The sequence below is a fragment of the Sebastes umbrosus genome, chromosome 15 (assembly GCF_015220745.1).
Source record: "Sebastes umbrosus isolate fSebUmb1 chromosome 15, fSebUmb1.pri, whole genome shotgun sequence".
Lineage (NCBI taxonomy): Eukaryota > Metazoa > Chordata > Actinopteri > Perciformes > Sebastidae > Sebastes > Sebastes umbrosus.
In genome coordinates, this window is record NC_051283.1 from 11,761,727 (window position 1) to 11,785,976 (window position 24,250).

At 38.8% G+C, this 24,250-nt stretch overlaps 2 protein-coding genes across 5 annotated transcripts in view; one reads left to right on the forward strand and one right to left on the reverse strand.

Moving 5' to 3' along the window:
* Window positions 1–761: 761 nt before the first annotated feature.
* On the reverse strand, window positions 762–17,989 carry LOC119502741 (sodium-dependent neutral amino acid transporter B(0)AT1-like). Its single transcript, XM_037793915.1, has 12 exons — window positions 17,788–17,989; window positions 6,407–6,547; window positions 6,120–6,257; window positions 5,261–5,442; window positions 3,836–3,950; window positions 3,640–3,748; window positions 3,364–3,492; window positions 3,120–3,282; window positions 2,833–3,037; window positions 2,579–2,738; window positions 1,526–1,688; window positions 762–1,417 (listed from the first exon to the last, which is right to left on the reverse strand). Exons 1-12 carry the CDS (start codon window positions 17,987–17,989, stop codon window positions 1,211–1,213), a joined length of 1,914 nt encoding a protein of 637 aa, XP_037649843.1. The 3' UTR covers window positions 762–1,210.
* A 4,640-nt stretch (window positions 17,990–22,629) lies between these two features.
* Window positions 22,630–24,250, forward strand: part of fhod3a (formin homology 2 domain containing 3a) — a 73,805-nt gene continuing 72,184 nt past the window's right edge. For 3 of the 4 annotated variants that reach the window (XM_037794361.1, XM_037794363.1, XM_037794364.1), the window contains exon 1: window positions 22,630–23,177. In XM_037794361.1, coding sequence (XP_037650289.1) covers window positions 23,013–23,177 — 165 coding nt within the window. In that variant the 5' untranslated portion in view covers window positions 22,630–23,012. The remainder of the gene's footprint in view (window positions 23,178–24,250) is intronic. The other variant, XM_037794366.1, reaches the window with a different exon arrangement.

The following is a 24,250-nucleotide window of genomic DNA, read 5'->3' on the forward strand; positions in this document are numbered from 1 at the left end:
GTAGAGGGTTTTTTCTGTTTGTATTTATATCACAACATTTTTTCCTGCAGCTTAATTGTTAAGCAATTCAGAGTGCATATAAACCTTATCAGTGTTCCATTGTTCCTCTCTAATGCAATTATTAACCAAAGAAAGCAGCACCCGGAGAAAAACACACCAGCAAGGAACATCCAAACTCCACACAGAAGGTTTGAACACTTAATTTGCTTTTGATTTACTTTCTTGTCTTGTCAAAGTACTGAAGATCTTTTCTTCATTTGCTTATCTGCACTACTAACTTTTTTACTGCCTTTTTACTAACATGTTTTTGCACTATGGAACTGTGATGCTGGAAACTTGAATTTCCCTCGGGATTAATAAAGTTACTATCTATCTATCTATCTATCTATCTATCTATCTATCTATCTATCTATGTTGAGTTCTCAAGTTGCAGTGTATTGGGCTCCTTCAGACACCATAAAAATCCCTGCACAGAAACCTTTATATGTTTGAATACCAATAATAAAATATTAATTTAATCCTCAAAATCACCATAAATAAATTGATAAATTGTCATTTGAACACATTTTCACAAAATGCACACAAATGTGATTGTCACAAAAATTGTATTTTGCACATGTGATGTGAACATTATGGTGAGGGCTTGAAAACACATCATTATGCAATGTATAAATCTATGGCATACATTTAAACTGTTTTCATCAAAATAATGGAAAAGTCAAATCTTCTGTAGTTGGAAAATGACTCAAATGCTCTCATTAGGTCCGTTTAAATGGCATCCTAAACATCCAGAAAGATCTCCTTTATGATGAGGCAGCTCATAACTTTCCTGTGTTTATCATATTTAACTCAGAGGACAATTAAATGAATTCAATGTCAGTGTGGAATATTTCAAACCTTTTATTCAGCTTTTCACAAAAGATACAATTATAATAATCCTCCTGAACATCTACATTGACTCTATATACTTATCAACACATTATCGACACAATAAAAATATCTCAGCACACAGAAAATACAGTATATAAATCACAAAATTAAATCACTTCAATAAACCAAATTTCAACAAAGTAAACCCTGTATGAAATAAATAATCCTTATTGCACCGGCCTCTTGTTTTGAAAAAAATCCCTGATGCCCTAAAACAGTATGGCATGTGTCTTATTTTAATATGACTTCACATCTGTCAAGCAGCAGTGTAATGTTCTTGTCAGTCTAGTCTAGTGTCATATATGTTGACGTTGGCAGATACAATGTTGAGCTCAAGTTCATTGATGGTTTTCTTGCAGCAGCATCTTTGGATTAATTTGCACAAAGCATATCCTGGGATCAAAAGACTGGGAAGTCCAGCCAGGAGGAAGATAATGACGTAGACCCAGCCGGGATAAGATAATGGCTCCAACACCGGGAAGTTTTCCTGTAGACATGACAAGAAAACAGTTAAAGAATTATGAAATTATACATTGTCTAAAAAACAAATATGATAATTTGGAGGAATGTAGGTAACAACAGTTGTGAAACATACCGAGCTTGGATTCCAGGTGATGTATGTCAGATTGGCATTGACTTTGGTGACAAAGTAAAACACAAAGATGACCAAGACGATCAAAGGGCTGATCACTCTCCATGTGGCCTGCCAGAAGATGTTGGGTTTGTGTCCAATCATGAACTCAATATCTTCGTTAAACCTGTCAAAGAAAGTAGATCTGACTCAGGACTCTGTTGTTATGTTGCAATATTTGTTTGTATAACTTGATTTAAGAGAGGTATAATCAAGTTGGAACATACATACAACAATGTAACTTAATTTTATATATATTTTATTATTATTAAAAAATAGTATTGATATTGTTATTAATGAAAACAATGATATCAATAATTTTATTAGCATTCTTATATTTTTAAATTATTATTTGTTATTAATTAAATTTTTCAAATTAATGTTTTGTTTAGAATTATGTAATTGTTTTGTAAAAACATTCAGATGCATATCATTTTAAACACAAAAAAAACAATGTAACTACATTTCATTTATTTTTATTTTTTTTTGGGGGGGGGGAGTATTTCTAATTATTACAATTATTATTAATTATAATAATATCAATGATTGTATCAGTATTATATTTTGTATTTTATTAATGTATTATTATTATATTTATTTATTATTTTCAAATTGTTTTAGTTTTTTTATTCAGTTTTTGTTTAAAATTCTGTAATTGTTTTGTTAATAATTTCTGATGCATATCTTTAAAATTTTGATCATTTTGATAAAAAAACATATTTTTTTTATTGTGGGGGGTATTTATTATTATTAAAATTATTATTAATATTGTTATTAATAATAGAAATTCTATCCATATTTTTCTTTGTATTATTTCATTAATTAATTTTATTATTATTATTATTTTTTTAATTAAGGTTTTGTTTTAAATTATGCAATTGTTTTGTTAATAATTTCAAATGCATATCTTTAAAATAAATACATTTTTATCACCAAAAACCTGTAACTACATTTCAGCTACTCATTATGGTAAAATATGCTTAGCAACCATCTGTTTGAGTTGTCTTAACCACTTACCTATCCATTCCATACAGGTAGGCAACACCAACCATCTCACAGAAGGCGATAATGAGCAGAGGGATGGAGCCTGCGAAGCTGTCAAAGAGTGCTAACCAGTAATTACCGGACCCCAGAGCAAAGATGAGCGCAATCAAGAAGGATGAGAGGCACACAATTCCTAAAATCCAAAGAAAAACAACACAAAATAACTTATTGACACCCCTTAGTCCAATGTAGAAATGTGAGTACTGTACTGTACTGAGATCATTTACCTGTGAGCGCCTCTTTAGGCCACTTCTCAGGAAAGATCTTTAGATCCTGCAGGGGAACCACGACTCCCTCCACACTTCCAAACATGGTGGAAAGCCCGAGACAGAAGAGCATGATGAAGAAGAGGACGGACCAGATGGGTGAAACAGGCATCTTTGTGATGGCTTCTGTGAACACGATAAAAGCCAGACCCGTTCCCTCCACTCCCTGGAAAACAAGTGCAAAATCAGCCGCAACACTCAGGGGGCTTGTTTACTGAATAAAAAAATGCCTCCAAAAATAATCCTACATCACTGAGAAAAGTCCTTAGGTTGCAGGTGCTGAGGTCCAGCCCCTGAATGACCTGTGACCCTGAGATCGTGCTGTTGAGCTTTTGCAGAATTTCGTCATAGTTGCTCTCTGTGACGGCCCCCTCAGTGAGATCAAATGCATTCAGCAGCATCATGATGTTTCTGAAAGAAGAAATTTGGGAACATGAGTGACTTTTGCCTTGATAAACTCAAATAAATTGACATAATGTTCCATGCACATACCCATTAACGCAGGCATCAAACTGCTCTGTTGCTCGGAAGCCAATGATTGAGTAGATGACGGTGGCAGCGTAGACAGAAGTACAGCCATTAATAATGGCGATGATGACAGCATCTTGCTCACAATTGTTGCTAGAAAAAAAAGTATAGAAATATATAGTTTTATCATACATGTTTGCAATGTTTTTTTTTTGCATTAAATAGAATATAATATCATGCTACTTTATTCTGTTTATCTCAGCTGATAAGATTAGATGCCATGTAGTTACATGTACTTACTGAATAGGGTTGTAGCTGGAGAATGAGATGAGACCTCCGAAGGCCAGGGAGAAGGAGTAAAACACCTGGGCTCCTGCATCCAACCACGTTGCCGGGTTCACCAGCTCATCTAGCTGGAAACCAATAATAATATCATCAGTAGTGTTACGTCTTCCATGCTAATAGCAGGGAGAAAGTAATTAAGTGATTTCTATACTAACATCTGGTGTGAAGAGGAACTTGATTCCATCCACAGATCCTTTCAGAGTCAGTCCTCTGATGAGGAAGATGGTGAGGACCACGTATGGCAGAGTGGAGGTGATGTATACAGCCTGAGAGAAAGGATCAATTTGTATCATTTTAAAATAACATGATATTATCTTTGAAAGACTGGTATGGTTTCTGTAAGAAACAAAACATGATATTGCTCAAATTTAGCGCTTACTTGACAAAAAAAGTCTAAAGTCTAAAACAAGTGAAAATTATCTTTCTGGAAATAAGATGTGATATTTAGGACTTTCAAGATTAAAAAAAAAAAAAAAAAAGATCTTGAAATTAGCTGGGAAACTCATTTTGAGCTATATTTCACTAGTATTTACTTAAGATATTCAAGATGCATTGTCTTAAAACATCCCTATATCTCACTGAAATGTTACTTGTTAGGTGACTGTGTCTTATATTAGGTGTTATGAGATATTTTTACTAGTAATTAGACAAATATGCTTGGTAAGATTTTGCATTATTGCAGTTTGTAAGTAGCCTCCCCCAATTTAAAAGCTGGGGTTTGAAACAGTTTGGGAAATACACTTATTTTCTTTCTTTCCGAGAGTGAAATGAGCGGATTAATCAATCAAATGTCTGTTTGTTAAGTACAATGCTGGAGTCACGACGTCTTTAAACTTAACTTCTTTACTTTACTACTTAACCTTTAGACTATCTTATAGGAAGCAAGGGAAAAACAGCTGTTGCCAGGTTGTGCCTGTACAGAGATCCATACCAAAACCTGCCACCTACAGGAGGCTATATGGCCTTTTTTTCACTTTGGACAGAGCCAAGCGAGCTGATTTCCTCCTGCCTGTATGCTAAGCTAGGCTAAACATGTCCTCTAGTGCCATACGTGATGCACAGACTCTTGGAGAGAACCCAATCAAACATTGTAACATTGGAGTGTTTACAGTATACACATTATCATGCCAAGGTGGTCACCGCCACTGCTAACCTTATTCAGACCATTTCAATCTAGCCAACCTAATTTTTGTTTTGTCACCTATTTAGAGCAGTTTGTTAACAAGTGAAAGCACATACAAACCAAAAAAAAGCAAAAGCCCTTTTAGACCAGCTGAATTGATTCAGTTTTAGTGATTGTGGATTTTGTTGCCATTTACCACCGGTTCACGTAGTATGAGATATCGTCACAGTGAGAATTCTCAAATCACTACGTGCTCGTAATCATGGTATAGAATTGATCTGGAATAGACCTTTTACCCAGGGCCTCGGTGTTGTGCATGCTGGTTTATCGGGTTATTGGAACACTTAATGGAGCTGAGCCATCATTTACAGTAGTTACACCCACTATTTTACTGCTTTGACAAGCCAGAATATCGGCTGTGAAAAAGTTCTATAACATATTGATATGCCTTACCTTGCCTGTGGTCTCTATCCCTCTAATGCAACAAATATAGAGTACACTCCAAGCAGCAATCAAACACAGCACCATCCACCAATGCAGACTTCCAGCGTCTTCTATAGTCTCTGAGGTGTTCAATGTCTCTCTGTACCAGAAGTAGTCCACTGGAGAGCTGCGTTTGCACTCTGACACTAGATCTACAGAATAGGGGGAAATCAAATTGTTTGAATGGATCGTAAAATGTTAGACTTAAAGGGATAGTTAGGGTGTTTTGAAGTGGGGTTTGTATGAGGTACTTATCCATAGTAGGTGTATTACTTACAGTAGATGACAGTCGGCGTGCCCCCAGCATAGAAAAACAAACAGGAGTACCGACACCAGAGCAAAGCAATACATTGCTGTGGACAGGGACGGCAGAAAAACATATTTTAGAGTCACCTGAAAAAAATTATATCCGTTTAAGTGTAAGCTATATTTAGAATATTTACAGACGGCAAACTGAACTGAAAGTGAAGCGTATCTATACTGGTTTTGTCAACTTTCAGTTCAGTTCTCCGTCAGAAAGGAGAAGGAAGGGCTGTCTGACAGCAAGATAAAGTGGTGAAAATATTCTAAATATAGCGTACACTTAAACGGATATAACATTTTTTTTGGTGGCGACAATACGTTTTTCTGCCGTCCCCGTCCACAGCACTGTATTGCTTTGCTCCGGTGTCGGTACTCCTGCCTGTTTCTCCAAACTGGGGTCGTGCCAACCGTCATCTACTGAAAGTAATACACTGACTATGGATAAGTACCTCATACAAACCCACTTCAAAACACCTGAACTATACCTTTTAAGGTGAAGACATTTTTTTTTTAAATAGTGACATGCCTGTGAGATTGTCATTGAGAGGACACTGGCTCCACGGCAGCGGGCTCTGGAAAGAGTTGAAGAAGTACCACATCACCCAGGCGATGATGGTGTTGTAGTACATGCCCACTAAGAATGAGACAGTCATGGACGCAATACCTGTAACAGAATAGTAGTGCAAAGCGTACATGAGGATTTCTACCCATAACCGTAATGACAAGAGCTGGTTAAGACAAGTGCATCCAACCAAAAAGCAAGGCAAGACATTTTAATATTCGACTAAAAATCACTCATGCATGCACACTCACCAACTCCAGTCAAGTAGGGATTAATAGAAGCCCAACACCCTACACTGCCCTTTCTGAGGCGTTGGCCGATGGCAAACTCCAGGTACAGCAACGGGATCCCCTCCAGGACGAGCAGGATAAGAAAAGGGATCATAAAAGCACCTGGGGACATACCAACATTTAGATAACTGGAGATATAAAAGAGGTGTGGGTGTTAGAGCATATAGATACACTTTGTTTACTGTAACCATGCGCAAACATTAGATATTCTTTACAATATCTCATCAACACATAAAAACAGTAGATAATTTCAGCATAAAATAAGCACTTTTTTATCAGTCACTATCTGCATAATTGTCCTTCCAATTCATTTTATACAGTTATTAATCTGTCAAAACTTCAACATCTTGTGAAACTATTGGCAGACACAACTACACATACAGACAAGAAGGGATTGAGCTTTTATTGTCTTCATTATCAGGGCTTAAAGTTCACTCTGCTATCTAGTGGGGCAGTAATCCGGACTAATAATCAGGACTTTTTCCAGATAGAAGACATCCACAAGAGCTGATAGGAAAAAAGTTGAGTCACACATCAAATTATGATCCTTGTGAATAATCGCTTTGAATTATTGTGTCATTTTGACACATTGTGGCCTACAGGGGGATATTAAATCCAACTACAGATTGTTACGTGTGCCTCTGAAGCTCTCAGTAGTAATACGAGCTAAATGTTAACTACTTGAGATTAATATTCAGTCTCTTCTGAACGGCAGCTCACGCTCAACCTTGACATCAGAGGCACAGAGATTGTTGGGAAATCGGATTTCCACAAGGTTTTCAGCTGATCTCAGCATTATCTTGAAAGTTCACAGCAAGTTAGACATTATAAAGAATCTTTTACCTCAGCTGGCCCAATGTACCACAACTTCTGTATCTTATCATCTTTAGCCTGTACTATCTCATTTACGGTATGTCTATGTGTTCTGTTTGCATCTTCAAAATGTTGGCTTTTAAAAATCTAGAAAACTGCTTTGCAAGCTTAACTATTATGTACTATTTAAAATAATCTTTGTTGTTTTAGCTTATTTTACCACTGGTGGGTGAGCTTTGAGTTTCTGTGGGTGGTAGCCTATTTGCCTGCACGGCCATGGTGGGTAATGCTACTCATGCTAACGACCTGTTGCTTTATCTATATATTCCAAATAAATCTGAATAATAGATAAGAGGAGATTAATGGACGGGTCATTCGGCAACATTTATGTTTATATTTCAAATATTTATAACAAATGGCTTAAGGTCCTTTATATAACATAAACAAAGAATAATGCACAAATACTTTTTTTTATATTTTATTGAGCTTTTTCTGGTACATGTTTTCATTTTTACCATGTCCCCGGTGCAAAGTAATCAACTCCAAGAACTATAATCCATAAAATTATAAAATTCTCCAAAATATTATTTAATTAATTTAAAGGCCATGTTAAGCTCTCTCTGATTAGATATAAAGATATAGTTATTTATTTATTTATTTTTAACATTTTAATCATTTACTGTGTCCCTGAAGTAATTTTCTACCCCGTTAGTTTGTAGTTTCTCGCCCTCCAGAAAAGACTACAATTCCATTGAGACCACTTTCAGGAAGTGACAATTTTTTGGGAAGGAACCATGGAGGAAACTCAAATGAGTATAGTAGGGTGAGCATAAACTTTCATGTCTTTTTTTTTCATGTTTGATGATGTTAATCGGTTTGTCACACTCTTAAAGTTCCATGTGTTGGATTTATTATACTCTAAAATATCTGTTGGATTTATTATACTCTAAAAATGCATACAAAGGCCTCACTATTGGATGTTTTATGAATAGAGTCAAGGGTGAGAAAAGAGGGGAGTGTGGCAGATGATGTTTTATGTTCCAAGGTCATGAGGACGGAGCCAGAAGGTGATAACGAGGAAGGAGGAATGCAGCAGAGGCATCACGCGTCACACCTCATGACTATTGATATTGTGTAAACCATAAAAGACTGGATCAGGGAGAGCTCGGGGTTCAGACTTCACGAACTGACCCATGCATTGTATGTCGTCAGGGACATGTATGTTGGATCCAGATATATCTGTAAACACTTTTACTTTTACTTGTGCAACATTTAATTATTCGGAATAAATTGTATTATTATGATTTAACCCATCTGTTTGGAAAATCTCTTTGTCATACAAGATCAACCAACACGTAACTGGGCCTTGGCCTCTCGGAGGCAGAAGGCCAGTTCCTTCAATTGGTGACCCCGACGTGATCTTCGGCATTGAGAAGCGTGTCCAAAGGACGGACAGACCGGCGAGAGAGAGAAAGGGATCCCTGAAATCTTAAAGGTGAGCAGAACCTGTTTTATCGAACTCTGCATATTGGCTTACTCTAAATTATCTCTCTTGTTGTGCTGAATCTCCTTTGTAGTGATAAATGTTGCAGGAGTAAAGACTTTCTCAATTAAAGCTGCCCTTTTGGTAAATCCAAGAGGAGGAAAGCTGAATTAAAGCTGCCCTTTTGGTAAATCCAAGAGGAGGAAAGCTGAATTAAAGCTGCCCTTTTGGTAAATCCAAAAGGAGGAAAGCTGAATTAAAGCTGCCCTTTTGGTAAATCCAAAAGGAGGAAAGCTGAATTAAAGCTGCCCTTTTGGTAAATCCAAGAGGAGGAAAGCTGAATTAAAGCTGCCCTTTTAGTAAAGCTAAAAGGAGGAAAGCTGAATTAAAGCTGCCCTTTTGGTAAATCCAAAAGGAGGAAAGCTGAATTAAAGCTGCCCTTTTGGTAAATCCAAGAGGAGGAAAGCTGAATTAAAGCTGCCCTTTTGGTAAATCCAAGAGGAGGAAAGCTGAATTAAAGCTGCCCTTTTGGTAAATCCAAAAGGAGGAAAGCTGAATTAAAGCTGCCCTTTTAGTAGAACTAAAAGGAGGAAAGCTGAATTAATTTAGGGGAGCAAGCTGCCCTTTTGGTAAAGACTAAGAGGAGGAAAGCTGCCCGTTTAGTAATAAAAACTGTATGAGTGTACATTAATAACTAGTATTCAGAGGAAAATTAAAACTTACTGTTGATACTGGGCCAACATCGCTGGAACATCAAAGTGTCCAGTAGAAGCTTATGTTGGTAGGATCACAGCGAGGGGCATAGCGACCCATTTACTCTGAATCTAGTTACTGTCATAAACTGAATAAACCTGTGTGAAATAGTACTGGACAGAATGGACGGAGAATTTGACAAAGACTGTGAGGAACGGGGTGGCTGTGGGCCTCCCCGTTTATCATTTGGACAGCAATGGGCTAAAGTTAAGACCAATGTAATCTGTACATTTGATCCCAAGACTAGAAATAAAGAGACTCAAGACCTAGATGAGTGGTATAACATGACAGTGAAGGAAGGGCATTTTCCAGCCACGGTGAGATGCCAGTGATGAGAGCATTAATACAGGTGGTTCATAGAAAGCTGCTGCAAGCAAGACAAGACAAAGAAAAGGGACATATGTTTGTAAGGGGGAAATTGAGGAAGAAAGAAGACGAGTTGGCAAGTAAATTGGTAAAATATAATGTGATACAGATGGCTGCACTATCAGCCTTAGGCAGCCAGACGAAAGCCACCCACGCAAAAACCGCTGAAGCAAAACCACTAGTGAATCCCTCACCCAGTCCTAGCGCACCCCCACCACCAAACCCACATACTAGCCAGCCGCCACATTACATGTCCCTCCATCAGCAGTACCCACCTGGCCCACATCCCAACCCCCCTCCTTATCCTCCTCCTACCCCTAGTCCGGTACCAACCCCACAGGACAGTGATTATACAAACGAAGTTATGGCACCATTGTTTCAAGTGTTAGGTGGTACTTTGGAACTTTAACCCCTACGCTACCTCCTTCGGTAATGCTATTAGACAAAAGTATCCCATACCAGCGGGCAAGCTCCACAGCTTGGTGTTTAAGATTAAGAACGGGGAGAGTGGACGCACGTTCATAGAAAGAGCAAAGACAGAGTGGGCGGGGGCTACGGGGGTGAACCCAGATAAAGAATCACAGCAGTCTCTGTTCAGAATAGCTCTGTTAAAACATGCTCCGGAAGGAGTCAAGAGAAAGATGGAAGAGAATCCAGATATGGCAGGGGCAAAATCATCAAGATGGGAAACACATTTCTGTCATCATCAGGATGCAGAAACCAAGGAGGAGGAAGAGGAAAGTGAGTCATTAAAAGAGATGGTAGCTCAGTTGACTAAATTACAGTTGGCAGACGCACGAGTCCGTGCGACAGATAAAAAAAAGGGAGGGAAAGAAAAAGATACCCAGATGGCTCAATATGTAGCACCAGCTCCAGCCCCGCCACAGAATCCTGATCCACTGCAGGGCCAGCCACAGGCTATGTATCAACCCCAGTATCATGTGCCTTTTCAGCAGCCCTCATATCAGCGGCCCCCTTATTATCAAGGCCGGAATAGAAGCAGAGGGAGAGGAGGAGGAGGCAGGGGGAGGGGGTATGCCCAACCAAGAGGAGGCAGTTGTAACATCTGCGGAAACCCAGATCACTGGGCACGTGACTGTCCTCAGAAACAACAACAGCAGATGAGATGGCCTTCACAGCAGTCATATCAGCCACCAATACAGACTCCACCAAACCAACAGCTAGCTCCAATGCAGGCATACAGCGGGTACTCTGCGCAGGGACCTCCACCTGGTCCATATACACCAGGAATGTTCCCATAGGGGTGCCCGACGGAGATGGAGGGGTGGGGGCTGGCAGAGCCCTGTCTCCAGTTGACAGTGAACGGAAAGCGAAGATGGTTCATGGTGGATACGGGAGCACGTTACTCCACCTTAGCTGAACCTATGTGTTCCCTTTCCTCTCACTATGTTTCCGTTTTGGGATTTTCCGGCACTGAACAAAGACTGCCTTTTACTGTTCCCCTTCCTGTCCGGCTTGGGAGACAGGTGATGGAGCACCCCTTTTTGTATGCACCTGATTGTCCACGTGATCTCCTGGGAAGAGATGTTTTGGCAGCACTGGGGGCTTCTGTACATTGTTCACCAGAAGCTGTGATAGTGAGTTTCCCCGGAGGAGAAGAAATGGTGTGCTCCTCGCCCTCCAGTGCTGATCGCATGTGCATGTTGAGTCCTGATACCTCACCTGATGCCCCACCACCCTGTGCAGACATATATTGGGCCCTGCTAGCCGACAGAAACCCTCTGATTGACTTCTATAACATGTGGCAACCATGGATTAGGGCTCTACACCCTTACCTCCCTGTTCCCGATCCTCTCCACTGCACTCTGAATTATGACAGAAATAATGATCTTACGTATCAAGATGAGTTCCAACAGAACCTGTTAGATACAACCTGGGGGATAGGGGTAAGAGATGTTTATATAGCACCAGCAGGAGTAGCAGCCGCAGTAAAACTAACCCCAGCACAAGAACAATGGTATCGCATGTCAGAAGAAGCTGTTCCCCATGTGTCCCTAGCCATAGCTCCAAAACATCAGGCTAAAGACTTAGGCCCCATGGTTAAAGCAGCAGTCGCTCTGACAGACTGGGTTCCCACTTCCCTTTTGGGGGTTTCAATCTCACCATCCTCTAACATATATAGACTCTCTTTTTACAATGCAGTGTCAGGTCTTTGCAAACATGAGTTACTAACACGCCACCACGGTAGGGAGATGTTAGATGGTGAAGGAGCCACTTCCATGTTGGCAGCTCTCCCTTCCTCACTGTGGTCTACCGGCCCCTTTGATGTTGGCAGGTGCAGCATGGAACCGGTAACTTTCGAGATGAAGACTTACTGCCCTATCTGGAGACCTCAGTATAAGCATAAAGTGGAAGCAGCCCAGGGTATCTCTCCTACGATTGAAGGACTGATAAAGGCGGGAGTATTAAGAAAATCTTACTCTCAGTGGAACACTCCCATTTTGCCAGTAATCAAACCCTCCGGCTCATACAGAATGGCTCATGATTTAAGAGCCATCAATGACCTGGTTTTGACTCCTGTTACACCAGTACCGAACCCCCACTCTGCTCTCTCGATGCTCACCCCAGCCCATACATCTTTCACATGTATAGATTTGGCTAACGCCTTCTTTTGCCTGCCCTTAGCAGATCATTTACAGGACATTTTCTCATTTACATATGAAGGCCAAAGGCTGACATATAATGTGTTACCTCTTGATGGGAAACAATCTGCTCAGGCAGCAGAACTTACGGCTGTAGTTTGTGCTCTGCGGTTAGCGGAAGGGAAGGCAGTGAATATTTTCACAGACTCTGCGTATGTGTGCAATGCAATTCACAGAGATATGTCTGGCTGGGTGCAAGCGGGTTTTAAGACTAGTCAGAATAAACCTATGGCTCATGAGGAGTTGATGAAAGAGTTGTTAGAAGCAATCCAGTTACCACAGAGGGTAGCTGTGATCAAAGTGAAAGGACACAGTCAGGGCACTGATTTAGAAAGTATAGGAAACGAAGCAGCGGATGCAGCCGCTAAAAAGGCAGCAGGGTATTTACCTACTATGATGGTCATGACCACAACAGATCTCGGTTCTGAGATAACTGATTTCTCCATCATACAAGCTCAGAAATCTGCCACAGCAGCAGAACGAACCATCTGGGAAGATAAGGGAGCTATAGAACAGTTTGATGGTATATGGTATAACGGAGATCAAATAGTTATGCCCCCCTGTTGGATGTCCTCAATATTGACTCAGACTCATGGACTTGACCATAAAAGCCACAAACAGATGTTACGAGATCTCCGCCACTGGTGGATTCCCCGGAAACATGCTACTATAACTGACTTCTTGACTAAGTGTGACATATGTAGTACATGTAACATCAGACCTACCATCACTCCTAGGGCAGGAAAACATCCTTCTCCCACTGCCCTGGGACAGGAAATCTTTATTGATTTCACAGATATGGGAGTAAGGGCTGGGGGGAAAAGATTCCTTCTAGTAATTGTGGACGCATTTTCACGTTGGGTTGAGGCCTACCCTACGGGAAAAGAGGATGCAAAATCAGTCATTAAATGTCTGGTGAATGAGTACATTCCGAAACATGGGTTTCCTAAATTGATCAGGTCAGATAATGGTTCACATTTCAAAAATAAAGACCTGCAATCTGTTGAAAAGGCTCTGGGACTAAAACACAAATTTGGCACTGTGTACCGCCCACAATCGCAGGGAAAGGTTGAACGGGCTAATCAGACCATCAAGCTAAAGCTGCTAAAAATCGTTCGCACAACTAAGCTCCCTTGGACTGAAGCCCTGCCCATTGCACTGATAGGCATCAGAGCCTCGGTCAATCGGTCAACAGGACTCACACCATTTCAACTTACGTGTGGCCGACCTTTCCCAGGGCCGTCCCAAAACCCCACTCCCCTTCCTGACCTCGGTTACAGACCATACTATTTGAAGGTTAATGCTCTTGTGTCAGCTCTCTCCTATACAGGTGACAAACCTGTCACCCCTGTCACAGAGGACGTTCCAGGACCTGACCCCGGACCCCCGGAACACCTTTGGTTGAAGGTGTTAAAGAGGAAGTGGTCGGAGCCACGTTGGACAGGTCCACACAAGGTTCTGGCCAGAACTGCAACAGCTGTGCAGCTTGCAGGAAAAGGACTCAACTGGTGGCACCTAACACAGTGCTCCAGCAGCAGGACAGGACCTGAAGCAGAGGAGGCAGCCCCACAAGGAGCCCAGGCTACGTGAAAAGAGGGTCACGTATAATTTTTTATTTTTCATATACTGTATAAACTGTGACTGTGATGAGATACACATAAGGGAAAGAAGGTTACAAGGTCTTGCCTGTATTTACAGTTAAATCAGGCTAACATGGTTGTTTAGGTGGACTCATCTAGGTGGTTTTTGAAAAACATTATATATCACATTGTATTAAAAATTGTTGCTTAGAATAAATGCTAAAATAGACAAAAATAGACAAAAATAGATAAAAATAGATAAAAAAGAGAAACCAGGGGTGGGGAGAATCCACCAGAGAGAAATTTCACTTCCTTTCCCAAACCAGTATAAAATAGGATCACCCAGATAAAAGTTTTTCAGTTGCGCGCAGGAAAACAAACTAGAAGCATCATGCAGTACGACAAACTGCTAGTAGCGTTTGCTGTAGCATTTGTGTTTACCTCTCTTGTCCTCGTTCTTCTGTACAAACTTTCTTCATGTGATTTGTCATGTATTTTAAATGTTTTAGGGAATGTGAGAGAAAATACCATGACCCTTGTGTAGAGTTTGTGTACTCAGATAAATCTGAATAACCTGGGAAAGCACAGACTGTACTAGTTTAGATACATTACTTATCATCCTCGCCTCTGCACTCTGCTAAAACTGGCTAATCACAAGTAACTCTTTAACAATAGACAATGCTTTCACTCAGAAGCAGGGTGGAAGGTGTGGGCTACAAGGGGGGGAAGGCTAAACCAAGATTATAAAGAATGATGTAGTGAGGTAGCTCCCCTAATGAATATAAACTAGCTGACCAAATAGCTGCAGGTTTTGAAAACATACCTATAATAAGTGCTCTGATCCCTATCACTCCTAACAAAAATGTTGACCGCATTAACTACATCCACTATAATGTTCTCCGTTTGACTAATCTAACCCGTGATGCAATTGCCGGACTAGCTGAACAAATGGCTCCTACGTCACTGATGGTGATCCAAAATAGAATGGCATTAGATATGCTGCTGGCAGAGAAAGGCGGTGTATGCTCAATGTTCCAAGACTCATGTTGTATTTTCATCCCTAACAATACAGCGCCGGACGGGACTGTAACTAAGGCGCTAGAGGGGCTCCGGACGCTGTCTGAATCCATGCACGATGACTCAGGTATCAACAGCCCCATTAACGACTGGTTAGACCGTACTTTTGGGAAATGGAAGTCCATGGTGGTATCTCTATTCTCCTCAATCCTTGCTGTGTGTGGATGCTTAGTACTATGTGGTTGTTGTTGTATTCCATGCATTCGCCACCTCACTGAGCGTGTGATCATTTCAGCTGTGCAACGAAAGCATCCGGATGCACCTCCTCCTTATCAGATGGCCATGTTCCAAGCGGAGAGACAGGGTCTCCTGGAAATGGTGGGGGATAGTGAAGATGTTGATCCTGAAGAGGTTGTGTGAAGATGCTTATAATTAAAACATCTGTACGTAACATGATGATGCTTATAATTAAAACATCTGTACGTAACATTATCTATGCGTATAATAAATATATCTGTATGTAACATTATCTGTAGGTGAACTTAGTTAAGTTCAAAAGAGGGTCTGTTGGATTTATTATACTCTAAAATATCTGTTGGATTTATTATACTCTAAAAATGCATACAAAGGCCTCACTATTGGATGTTTTATGAATAGAGTCAAGGGTGAGAAAAGAGGGGAGTGTGGCAGATGATGTTTTATGTTCCAAGGTCATGAGGACGGAGCCAGAAGGTGATAACGAGGAAGGAGGAATGCAGCAGAGGCATCACGCGTCACACCTCATGACTATTGATATTGTGTAAACCATAAAAGACTGGATCAGGGAGAGCTCGGGGTTCAGACTTCACGAACTGACCCATGCATTGTATGTCGTCAGGGACATGTATGTTGGATCCAGATATATCTGTAAACACTTTTACTTTTACTTGTGCAACATTTAATTATTCGGAATAAATTGTATTATTATGATTTAACCCATCTGTTTGGAAAATCTCTTTGTCATACAAGATCAACCAACACGTAACTGGGCCTTGGCCTCTCGGAGGCAGAAGGCCAGTTCCTTCACATGTTCGACTAAATTATGAACAAAATTGGTAATAACAGTAACAGAATATTATTCCTGTATGTACTGTACTGGTATATTTGCTGCTCCGGTTGATAAATTGTGAGTGTTTGCTGACTTGAGATATGCTTGTTTGTCTGATAAATGATAGTGATATCAGAGCACCTCTCACCTCAGCACAAGGCCATGCTTATGTTTACATGTAATCATTATCGCGCCCCTCACTTTGTGGGGGTAAAGTTCAAGGAATATTATAAAACACTTCTTTTACAATTCATAAAGTCCATTTTCCAGTAGTCATTATTTCTTCACTCCAGCCACATTGGTGTCTTAAAACTTCCAGGCATGAAAATGACACATCAGTGGTTATCGCTGTAAAGTGGATATTATAGCTTTGCACATCTTTCCTTCACCTCTACGAGTTAATATTTAACCTTAATCACTTTAAGTGCAGACATTAAGCTCATTATGATGCATTATGGTTTTATAGTGCCACTTTGAATATTGGTTTGCTCAATAAGTATTTCTTTGGGTTTTATAATTTCAGCTCACACCAGAATCCCGTCTCTTTAACAAAAAATACCTACACCTAACCAAAGACCAAAGACCATTTAATTTAATTTTAGGACTAGCCAATTAACACTTAAAACATATAAACCAATACAGTATAATTTATAATTTGTGTATTCACCAGACAAAATGTAAAAGTATCACAATCATTGTATTTCATTTTATTTATTTATTATTATTATTTTCATTTTTACACAAAGTCATTATAAATATATATATATATATAATATATATACAATAGTAAATAATGTGGGATATAGGGAACACACGAACACACTGTTTTTGAAGTCACATGCATTGAAATTTATGGATTTGGTCAAATTTAAAACCGCAATAATTATGTTTAAAGCAAGACATAATTCACTTCCGGGCAATATTCAAAAAATGTTTTGTGACAGGGAGGGGGGTTATAATTTTAGAGGAAAATTTAATTTTAAAAAGCATTGTGTTCGTACAAAAAAGAAGAGTATGTGTATTTCAGTCTGTGGGGTGGATTTGTGGAATGGGTTAGGTGATGGGTTGAAGGGTAGCACAAATATAAATCAATTTAAAAAGCTATACAAGAAAGATATTTTTGGGAGGTATATGGTTGAAGAAGAGTTGTGTTAAAGGTTGGTTATATACTTTTTAACTCCGGATGTATTTGTGGGTTGTAAATAAACTTGGGATGCTGTTCATATATTCAACTTAGGATGTAAATAAATCTGGGATAGTTTTTATATTATATTATATTATCATTCTATGATATATGAGTTAATAGAGGAGAAGTGAGAAAGGGGTAGGGTAATATAAGTTTTTCTTCTACCTACTCCTTTTCGGACACTATAACTCTTGTTTTGTTTGTTATTATTTTGTATCTGTTTTTATTTATTATATGTTCGAAATAAAGTCTTTCATTCATTCATTCATAATATAATGTAATTTTTTTTTTATTTATTTAAAGACACTTCTTTCTACTTTTTTTGCAAATACTTTTCAGATTCCACTATAGGTGCATTCATTTCACATTTTAGCTGCAGATAACAATAGCTTACCTCCTCCATGGCTTTGACACAGGTATGGGAACCTCCAGACGTTGCCAAGTCCCACGCAGAAGCCCACACAGGTGAGCAGATACTGGGTTTTGTTGTCCCATTTGGGCCTGTCCCCTGCCTCCTCCTTCTCCATCCTTTCCAGGTCCGCATGAGAGGGGATCCGGTTATCCAGTCCTGGGTTTGGGAGTTTCGGCAACTTCATGTTGGCTTCTTGTAAACTTAACTAGACTGGAAAATGTAGCTGTTGAGTCTCCCTCCTGTATCAAGTTTCAAATCCAGTCTACAGATCCAAAATGTCAGACAAGGCTTCCTCGGTAGAAGCTGGGAGATTCTCAGTGCTGCTGGCTATGAGAAATCACGAGCACTAACGGTGTGTGTGTGTGACTTATCTGTCCCTCTCATATACCATCTTGAAGGCACAGTATGGACATGGGTGTCAACATTGGAATTATCCCTTCCAGTCAGAACAGGATGAGTATGGATTTGTGTGTGGTGGAAATTTGGACTCACACGCACACATGTAGGGGCAATGTGCACCAATTCACGCAAAGGTGGCTGCGAAAAACCTTATGCCACAAAAAACAGTTTCTTCCCATCTGCAACTGGCCTCATCAACAAGTCCCGGCACCCCCCACTGACTCTAATGACTCTTATCCCCCCCTTTAGCACAGTCAAACTTTGCACACAACTACCACTGATCTAAAAACTGCACATTTTAATTCAGATATAATGTACATTTGTTTTTTTGATTTTATTCATATTTTTATTGTTATTTTCTTTTATTCTATTCTATTTATCTTCTATTTATGTTTATTGATTTTTGCAATACTTGCTTTTATTTTTAATTACATTTTCTTTTTCAATGTTTATATTATGCTCCAATACACAAAAGCAAATTCCTTTAAAAAATCTACTTGTTCATTTAATAAAATTTATTAACCATGTACCAATTTGCTTTTATATATGGGCAGAATGGGAACTCATAACGTATTTCTCGGACATGACTGTTAAATACCAGACTTTAACTACAATATTCATGTATTTTTTCAGTTCAACTAATATTTTAACCATTTATGACTTTGACATTTCTTGGATTTTTATCCAACCTGGGGGGTAAATGTGCATTAAGAATTGTTAATAAGCAACCCATTGAGAAGTTTTACTTTTAAATGTGTGATTACACAGAAAATAATTTGCTCTCACAATAGATTTTATGAAAAACTAAAACCTCATAAAGATTAATTTAGGTGTCAGTTGGGTGTGGAAGGGTAGAGGCACGCATTATACTGCATTACTACTATTATATTAGAGTGATCTTGTGGTTTGTATCATTATTAAGGTGATATTAAATCAAATAAAAGTCTACATGTATTTATTTAAGTAGGTAAGACAGCATTTCACAAAAACAACAGCAACAGTACAAACAGAATAGTTCAGAAAACAACAGAACTACATCCAGAAAAGACAGAAAGTCTACAGTGTCTCTATCAGATAAGGGAGAATAATGTAGGGTAAGGTGCTTGTGCCCCACTGCATCCTGGGATAAAACGTGTCCTGTGGCTGCTGTTCAAAACTTATATAATAATCTCTTTCTGCTTTGGCACAGCTGCTTATTAAGACATCCGCAGGTCACTGTGACTGGAGTCACGCAACACCATAAAAGGGGTTAAAAACATTGCAGAGTAACTTCTCAACAATGTGTAAAATGTCTTGAGTTTTCTGTTTCGGTTCAGTGCAGATTGGGTCAAATAGTCTTGTGAAGTCTTGTTGGGTTTTCAGATTTGCTTTATGGAAAGATTGGCTCTCTCAGTTGTTAATTAGTTTAATGAAATAATGTGTTTTACACTCAGAGCTGTGTGTTATTACATCAAGGGAGCATTCAGGACCAAGTCTTCCCTTAAAGGTCATTGTTTGGTAATCATCAGCAACAATTTATGATATTCATCAAATGTGTTGTCATCATTCATTGAACCCCTGACGCCAGGATATGTGGTATAAAAGAGAAGTTTTTGTTTAAATGTTGATGCCAAGTAGGCTGTTATAATATACTAAATGACTCAGTGGTTTGCTGATTACTGTAAAAGTAATCTCACTCACTCAAGATGATGTTTTATGATTAGTGATTACGAATTCTTTAACCATGCTGAACAGTGTGTCAGAGCCACAGTAAAGATGTCAGTAGTCAGGGTGTGTGAGAAGAAACCTTTGTACTTTGTTCTTCACTTTACAACCATGCATTGACTTAAGATGCACACTATTATAATATGAAGTAGATGTGTTTTCTTCCTCAAGGTTTATAAGTGTTAAAAGTGGCTTTCAGCCCTCCAGTGGTAACAACGAGATGACCTCCACTGATTATCTCCTTAGGGATTTAATGACATGTTACACAATAGATTTTGCTCAGATGATGTTTACAGGTGCACAGACTAAGGGCCTAGTAATGTAGCACATGGTAATTGGACTGTGTTTAAAACAAGTTGCCTCTCATTCACACTCTCACTCACACGCCGATGGCGGGAAGCTTTAACATGCAAGACACCGGCCTGGCCATCAGGCGCAGTTTTCTTGCCCGAGGACAATTTTGATTTTCTGATTAGTGGGTAACCCCTAGAACACTTGACTAGTATATAGACGTTTTTATTTTTTATTTTATTGTTGGTCATTGGTGCTTTTTATATTTATATTAGTATAGTATGTCGTAAAAATTCATTAAAAAGTCATTATATAGTATGTTGAAAGAAGTCATAGTATATTATGTCGAAAGAAATTCATAAAAAGTCATAGTACAGTATGTTGAAAAAAATCATAAAAAGTTTTAGTATAGTATGTTGAAAAAAAATCATAAAAAGTCATAGTATAGTATGTCGAAAAAAAGTCATTAAAATAGTCATAGTATGTCAAAAAAAGTCAGAAAAAGTAATTTATATATATGCTACACCTATTTTTTTTTCACATACCTGTGTACATAACAGTCCTGTCTATTCCTTGTCCAGCCTTGTTGTGTCTTTGTCCCTAGCTGTCATTTTCTATTTCCGTGTAAGTACATTGAGAGAGATGAAAAAAAACAGTCAAATTCTCTGTATGTGCTCACATACTTGACAAATAAATCAGATTCTGATAAGGCATACAGTATAAAACACCTCAGAGTAAAAGGAAATTTAAAGAGTGCTCACTCTTCTCATGTTTCCATCAAAAATACACCAGTATGTTTCAAGCTAGTAGACAAACTACATCAACAGATAACACCATTTACACATTGCAGCTGCATCCAAACAGACATCTTTTACGGTTTACTATATGTGACTAAATATTACAGTATAAGGAACTCATAGTGCATCTGCAGTATTCACATCAGTTTAATATACTGTAGAAAAAGTACTTGGTGTAACTGACAATTCATTAATTCAACCTTTATTTAAATCTGGAGGAATCATTGAGGACAGGTCTCATTTTCAATGATGTTCAGAGTACAATAAAACAGAATAAATACACACAAGAACATAAATAACAAATTACAAGAATCATTCAGCCAGACAACAATAGAACAATGTTAAAAAACAGTTACATTCAAGAGCGGCACCTATAGGTACAATTGTGTTTAATTGTAATGCGTTCCAAGTTTTTGCCAAAAATACTGTATTATATTTGCACTATCTGTTTATATCATGTTTATTTTTGTTTACAGCTTATTTTGTATATTGTATATTGGTAGAAATTCAATTTTTTTATTCTTATTTTATGCTAACGTTTTTATCTATTCTTTTGTTATTATACTGTTAACTTGCACCAACAAAACCAAAGCAAATTCCTAGTGTATACCTCTTAACACCTGGCAATAAACACGATTCTGATTCTGATTCTGATTAACTGCATTTAAATATTTTAGCCACTAGAGGTCTGCATTGGTCAAGATTGCACTTTAACTTGCAGCAAAAAGCCTTAAGAGGAGATATTTATCCCTGTATTACTCTGATCTGGACTTGTGTCTGTTACTTTTTAAAGCATTGTTTTCAAAGATTATTAAAGTTATTATAAAGGGTAATACTGTCTCAGTGCTCAGTTTATTTACTCTATTTGTGGTTTATTAAGCTTTTGTCTAATATTGCAACGACATATAGCTCATTATTTTTCATTTAGGCAATATAATTTTCTTCTAAATGCTTTTTTTTTAATATATATATATATTCTTTAGTGCAGTTCATTTTCATATGGTCCTGTTAAGCTGGAGGCAGTGATACTGTAGAAAAAGTACTTGGTGTAACTGACAATTCATTAATTCAACCTTTATTTAAATCTGGAGGAATCATTGAGGGCATGCCCTCATTTTCAATGATGTCGAGAGTACAATAATTAATTTGTAATTTAATGTGTTCCAGGTTTTTGCCAAAAATACTGTATTACCTGCATTTAAATATTTTAGCCACCAGAGGTCCACATCGGTCAAGATTGCACTTTAACTTGCAGCAAAAGCCTCAAGAGGAGATATTTATCCCTGTATTACTCTGATCTGGACTTGTGTCTGTTTAAAGCATTGTTTTCAAAGGTTATTAAAGTTATTATAAAGGGGTAATACTGTCTCACTGTCTCTATTTGTGGTATATTAAGCTTTTGTCTAATATTGCAACGACATACAGGTCATTACTTTTCATTTAGGCAATGTCATTTTCTTCTAAATGCTTTTATTTTTTTCTTTATATATATATTCTTTAGTCCAGTTCATTTTCATATGGTCCTGCTATAAGCTGGAGGCAGTGATCTGAAGGGAGGGGGAGGAGGAGGGAAGGATGAGGCAGAGGGGGAAATAGATATGGAGGGTGGAGGAGGGTGGGGGTGTGGATTTACTGGGACTCAGACAGACCGGCTGTCCCAAGCTGCTCTGATCCTTCACTCTCCAGCAGAAGGCTGCCTCCTCTTTTACCACTGGCCACCTGCCTCTCCGACAATTACGCACCAAAACAATCTCAGGGCGAGCACAAGGAAGGATACTGACCGGGCTCCTTAGGTTGTGCCACCTTTTTCGGCTTCCAGTACTCTTCCTATACCCCCCTGTCCTCCCTGTCCTGTCCTGTCCTGTCCTGTGGGAGGACAACAGTCTGCTCACAGGAGCGCACTTGGCGACCCAGGGTTTGTTTTTTCGTTACCAGGAGAGGAGCGCTGCAACGAGCCGAGTCCCATAGCTGGTAGCCTACAGCTCTCACTGGAGGAGACACTTGCATGGATGCACCATGGCCACACTTGTGTGCAGGGTTCAGTTTTTAGATGACACCGATCCGTTCAACAGCACCAATTTCCCAGAACCGACCAGACCGCCACTGTACACCTTCAGAGAGGATATCCCACTCATCAACCAGTTAGCAGGCATCCACCGGCTCCTCAAGGCTCCACACAAGGTAGGATTACCAGTAGACAACTCATTTACACTTATGTAGCCTCATGAGAATATATGGGGTGCACTTTATGCACTTTATTTTTTCAAGGCTGTTTTCATATATGCAATCCACTGTTTGTAATACAACAGTCTATAAACCAACTTTTAAGTAGATGAGCTTACAGACCATTAACCCATCAAATACAGTAAAGAAAACAACCTCAACATTCAAAACCAAAACAAAACCAAGAAAATAAATAATAATTAATAATGACAAAATGAAAGAGTAGAGTTAAAAAAACAAAACAACAAAGCAAACAAAAAACACACATAACAAAAAAAAAATATGTGGGAATTTTATAGTGATATATTCCATAATAAAGCAAAAATAAGATCATTAGAAACTCAATGACAACTAAAAAGGTTAATAAAAATATGTTATTTCCCATGTTTAGATTCAAACACACCTTCTTGTGAATACATAGGTTTAAATCAGGGTTGCATGAGGTGTTGTTTTTTCCACTTCAAGCCTATACTGCAAATAAACTTCCATACCCACCATTCAGAGGCTATTTTGAGAACACATGCAAGCACAACTGATTGGCTCTCCAGCTTGAGGACTGCAAATGTTTCCCCTCAAAGCCCACAGCGACATTATATCCCATCCATGTTGGCATACATTTGCTCTACTGAAAGATCTCCTTTAACTCAAAGAAACCTTGACGCTAACCTTCGACCTCTCTGTTGAGAGGGGTTAGAAATAAGAAAACATCCCTGTCTAAATGTGAATTTCTTATTTATGAATGTGTTTTGCACTGTCACAGTGTCAGGTGTGCAAAGGCATCAGAGCAACCAGATATATGTGACAGTCAGTGAAAGCTCTGGTTCCCAGCGAAAATCACAGGCGATCAAATTTTAGTGTCAGATTACGATGGGTGTGTGATAAGAGAGAAAGCGCCATTCTTAGTGAATTTCTGTGTGAAAAGCAACCCAGAAAAAAGCAGCAACACATTCCTTACTGACAAGGCTGAGTCACACAAACACACCCAAAAGGTGCAGCTTACTTTTTGACCTTGTTTTTACTCTTCATTTGTA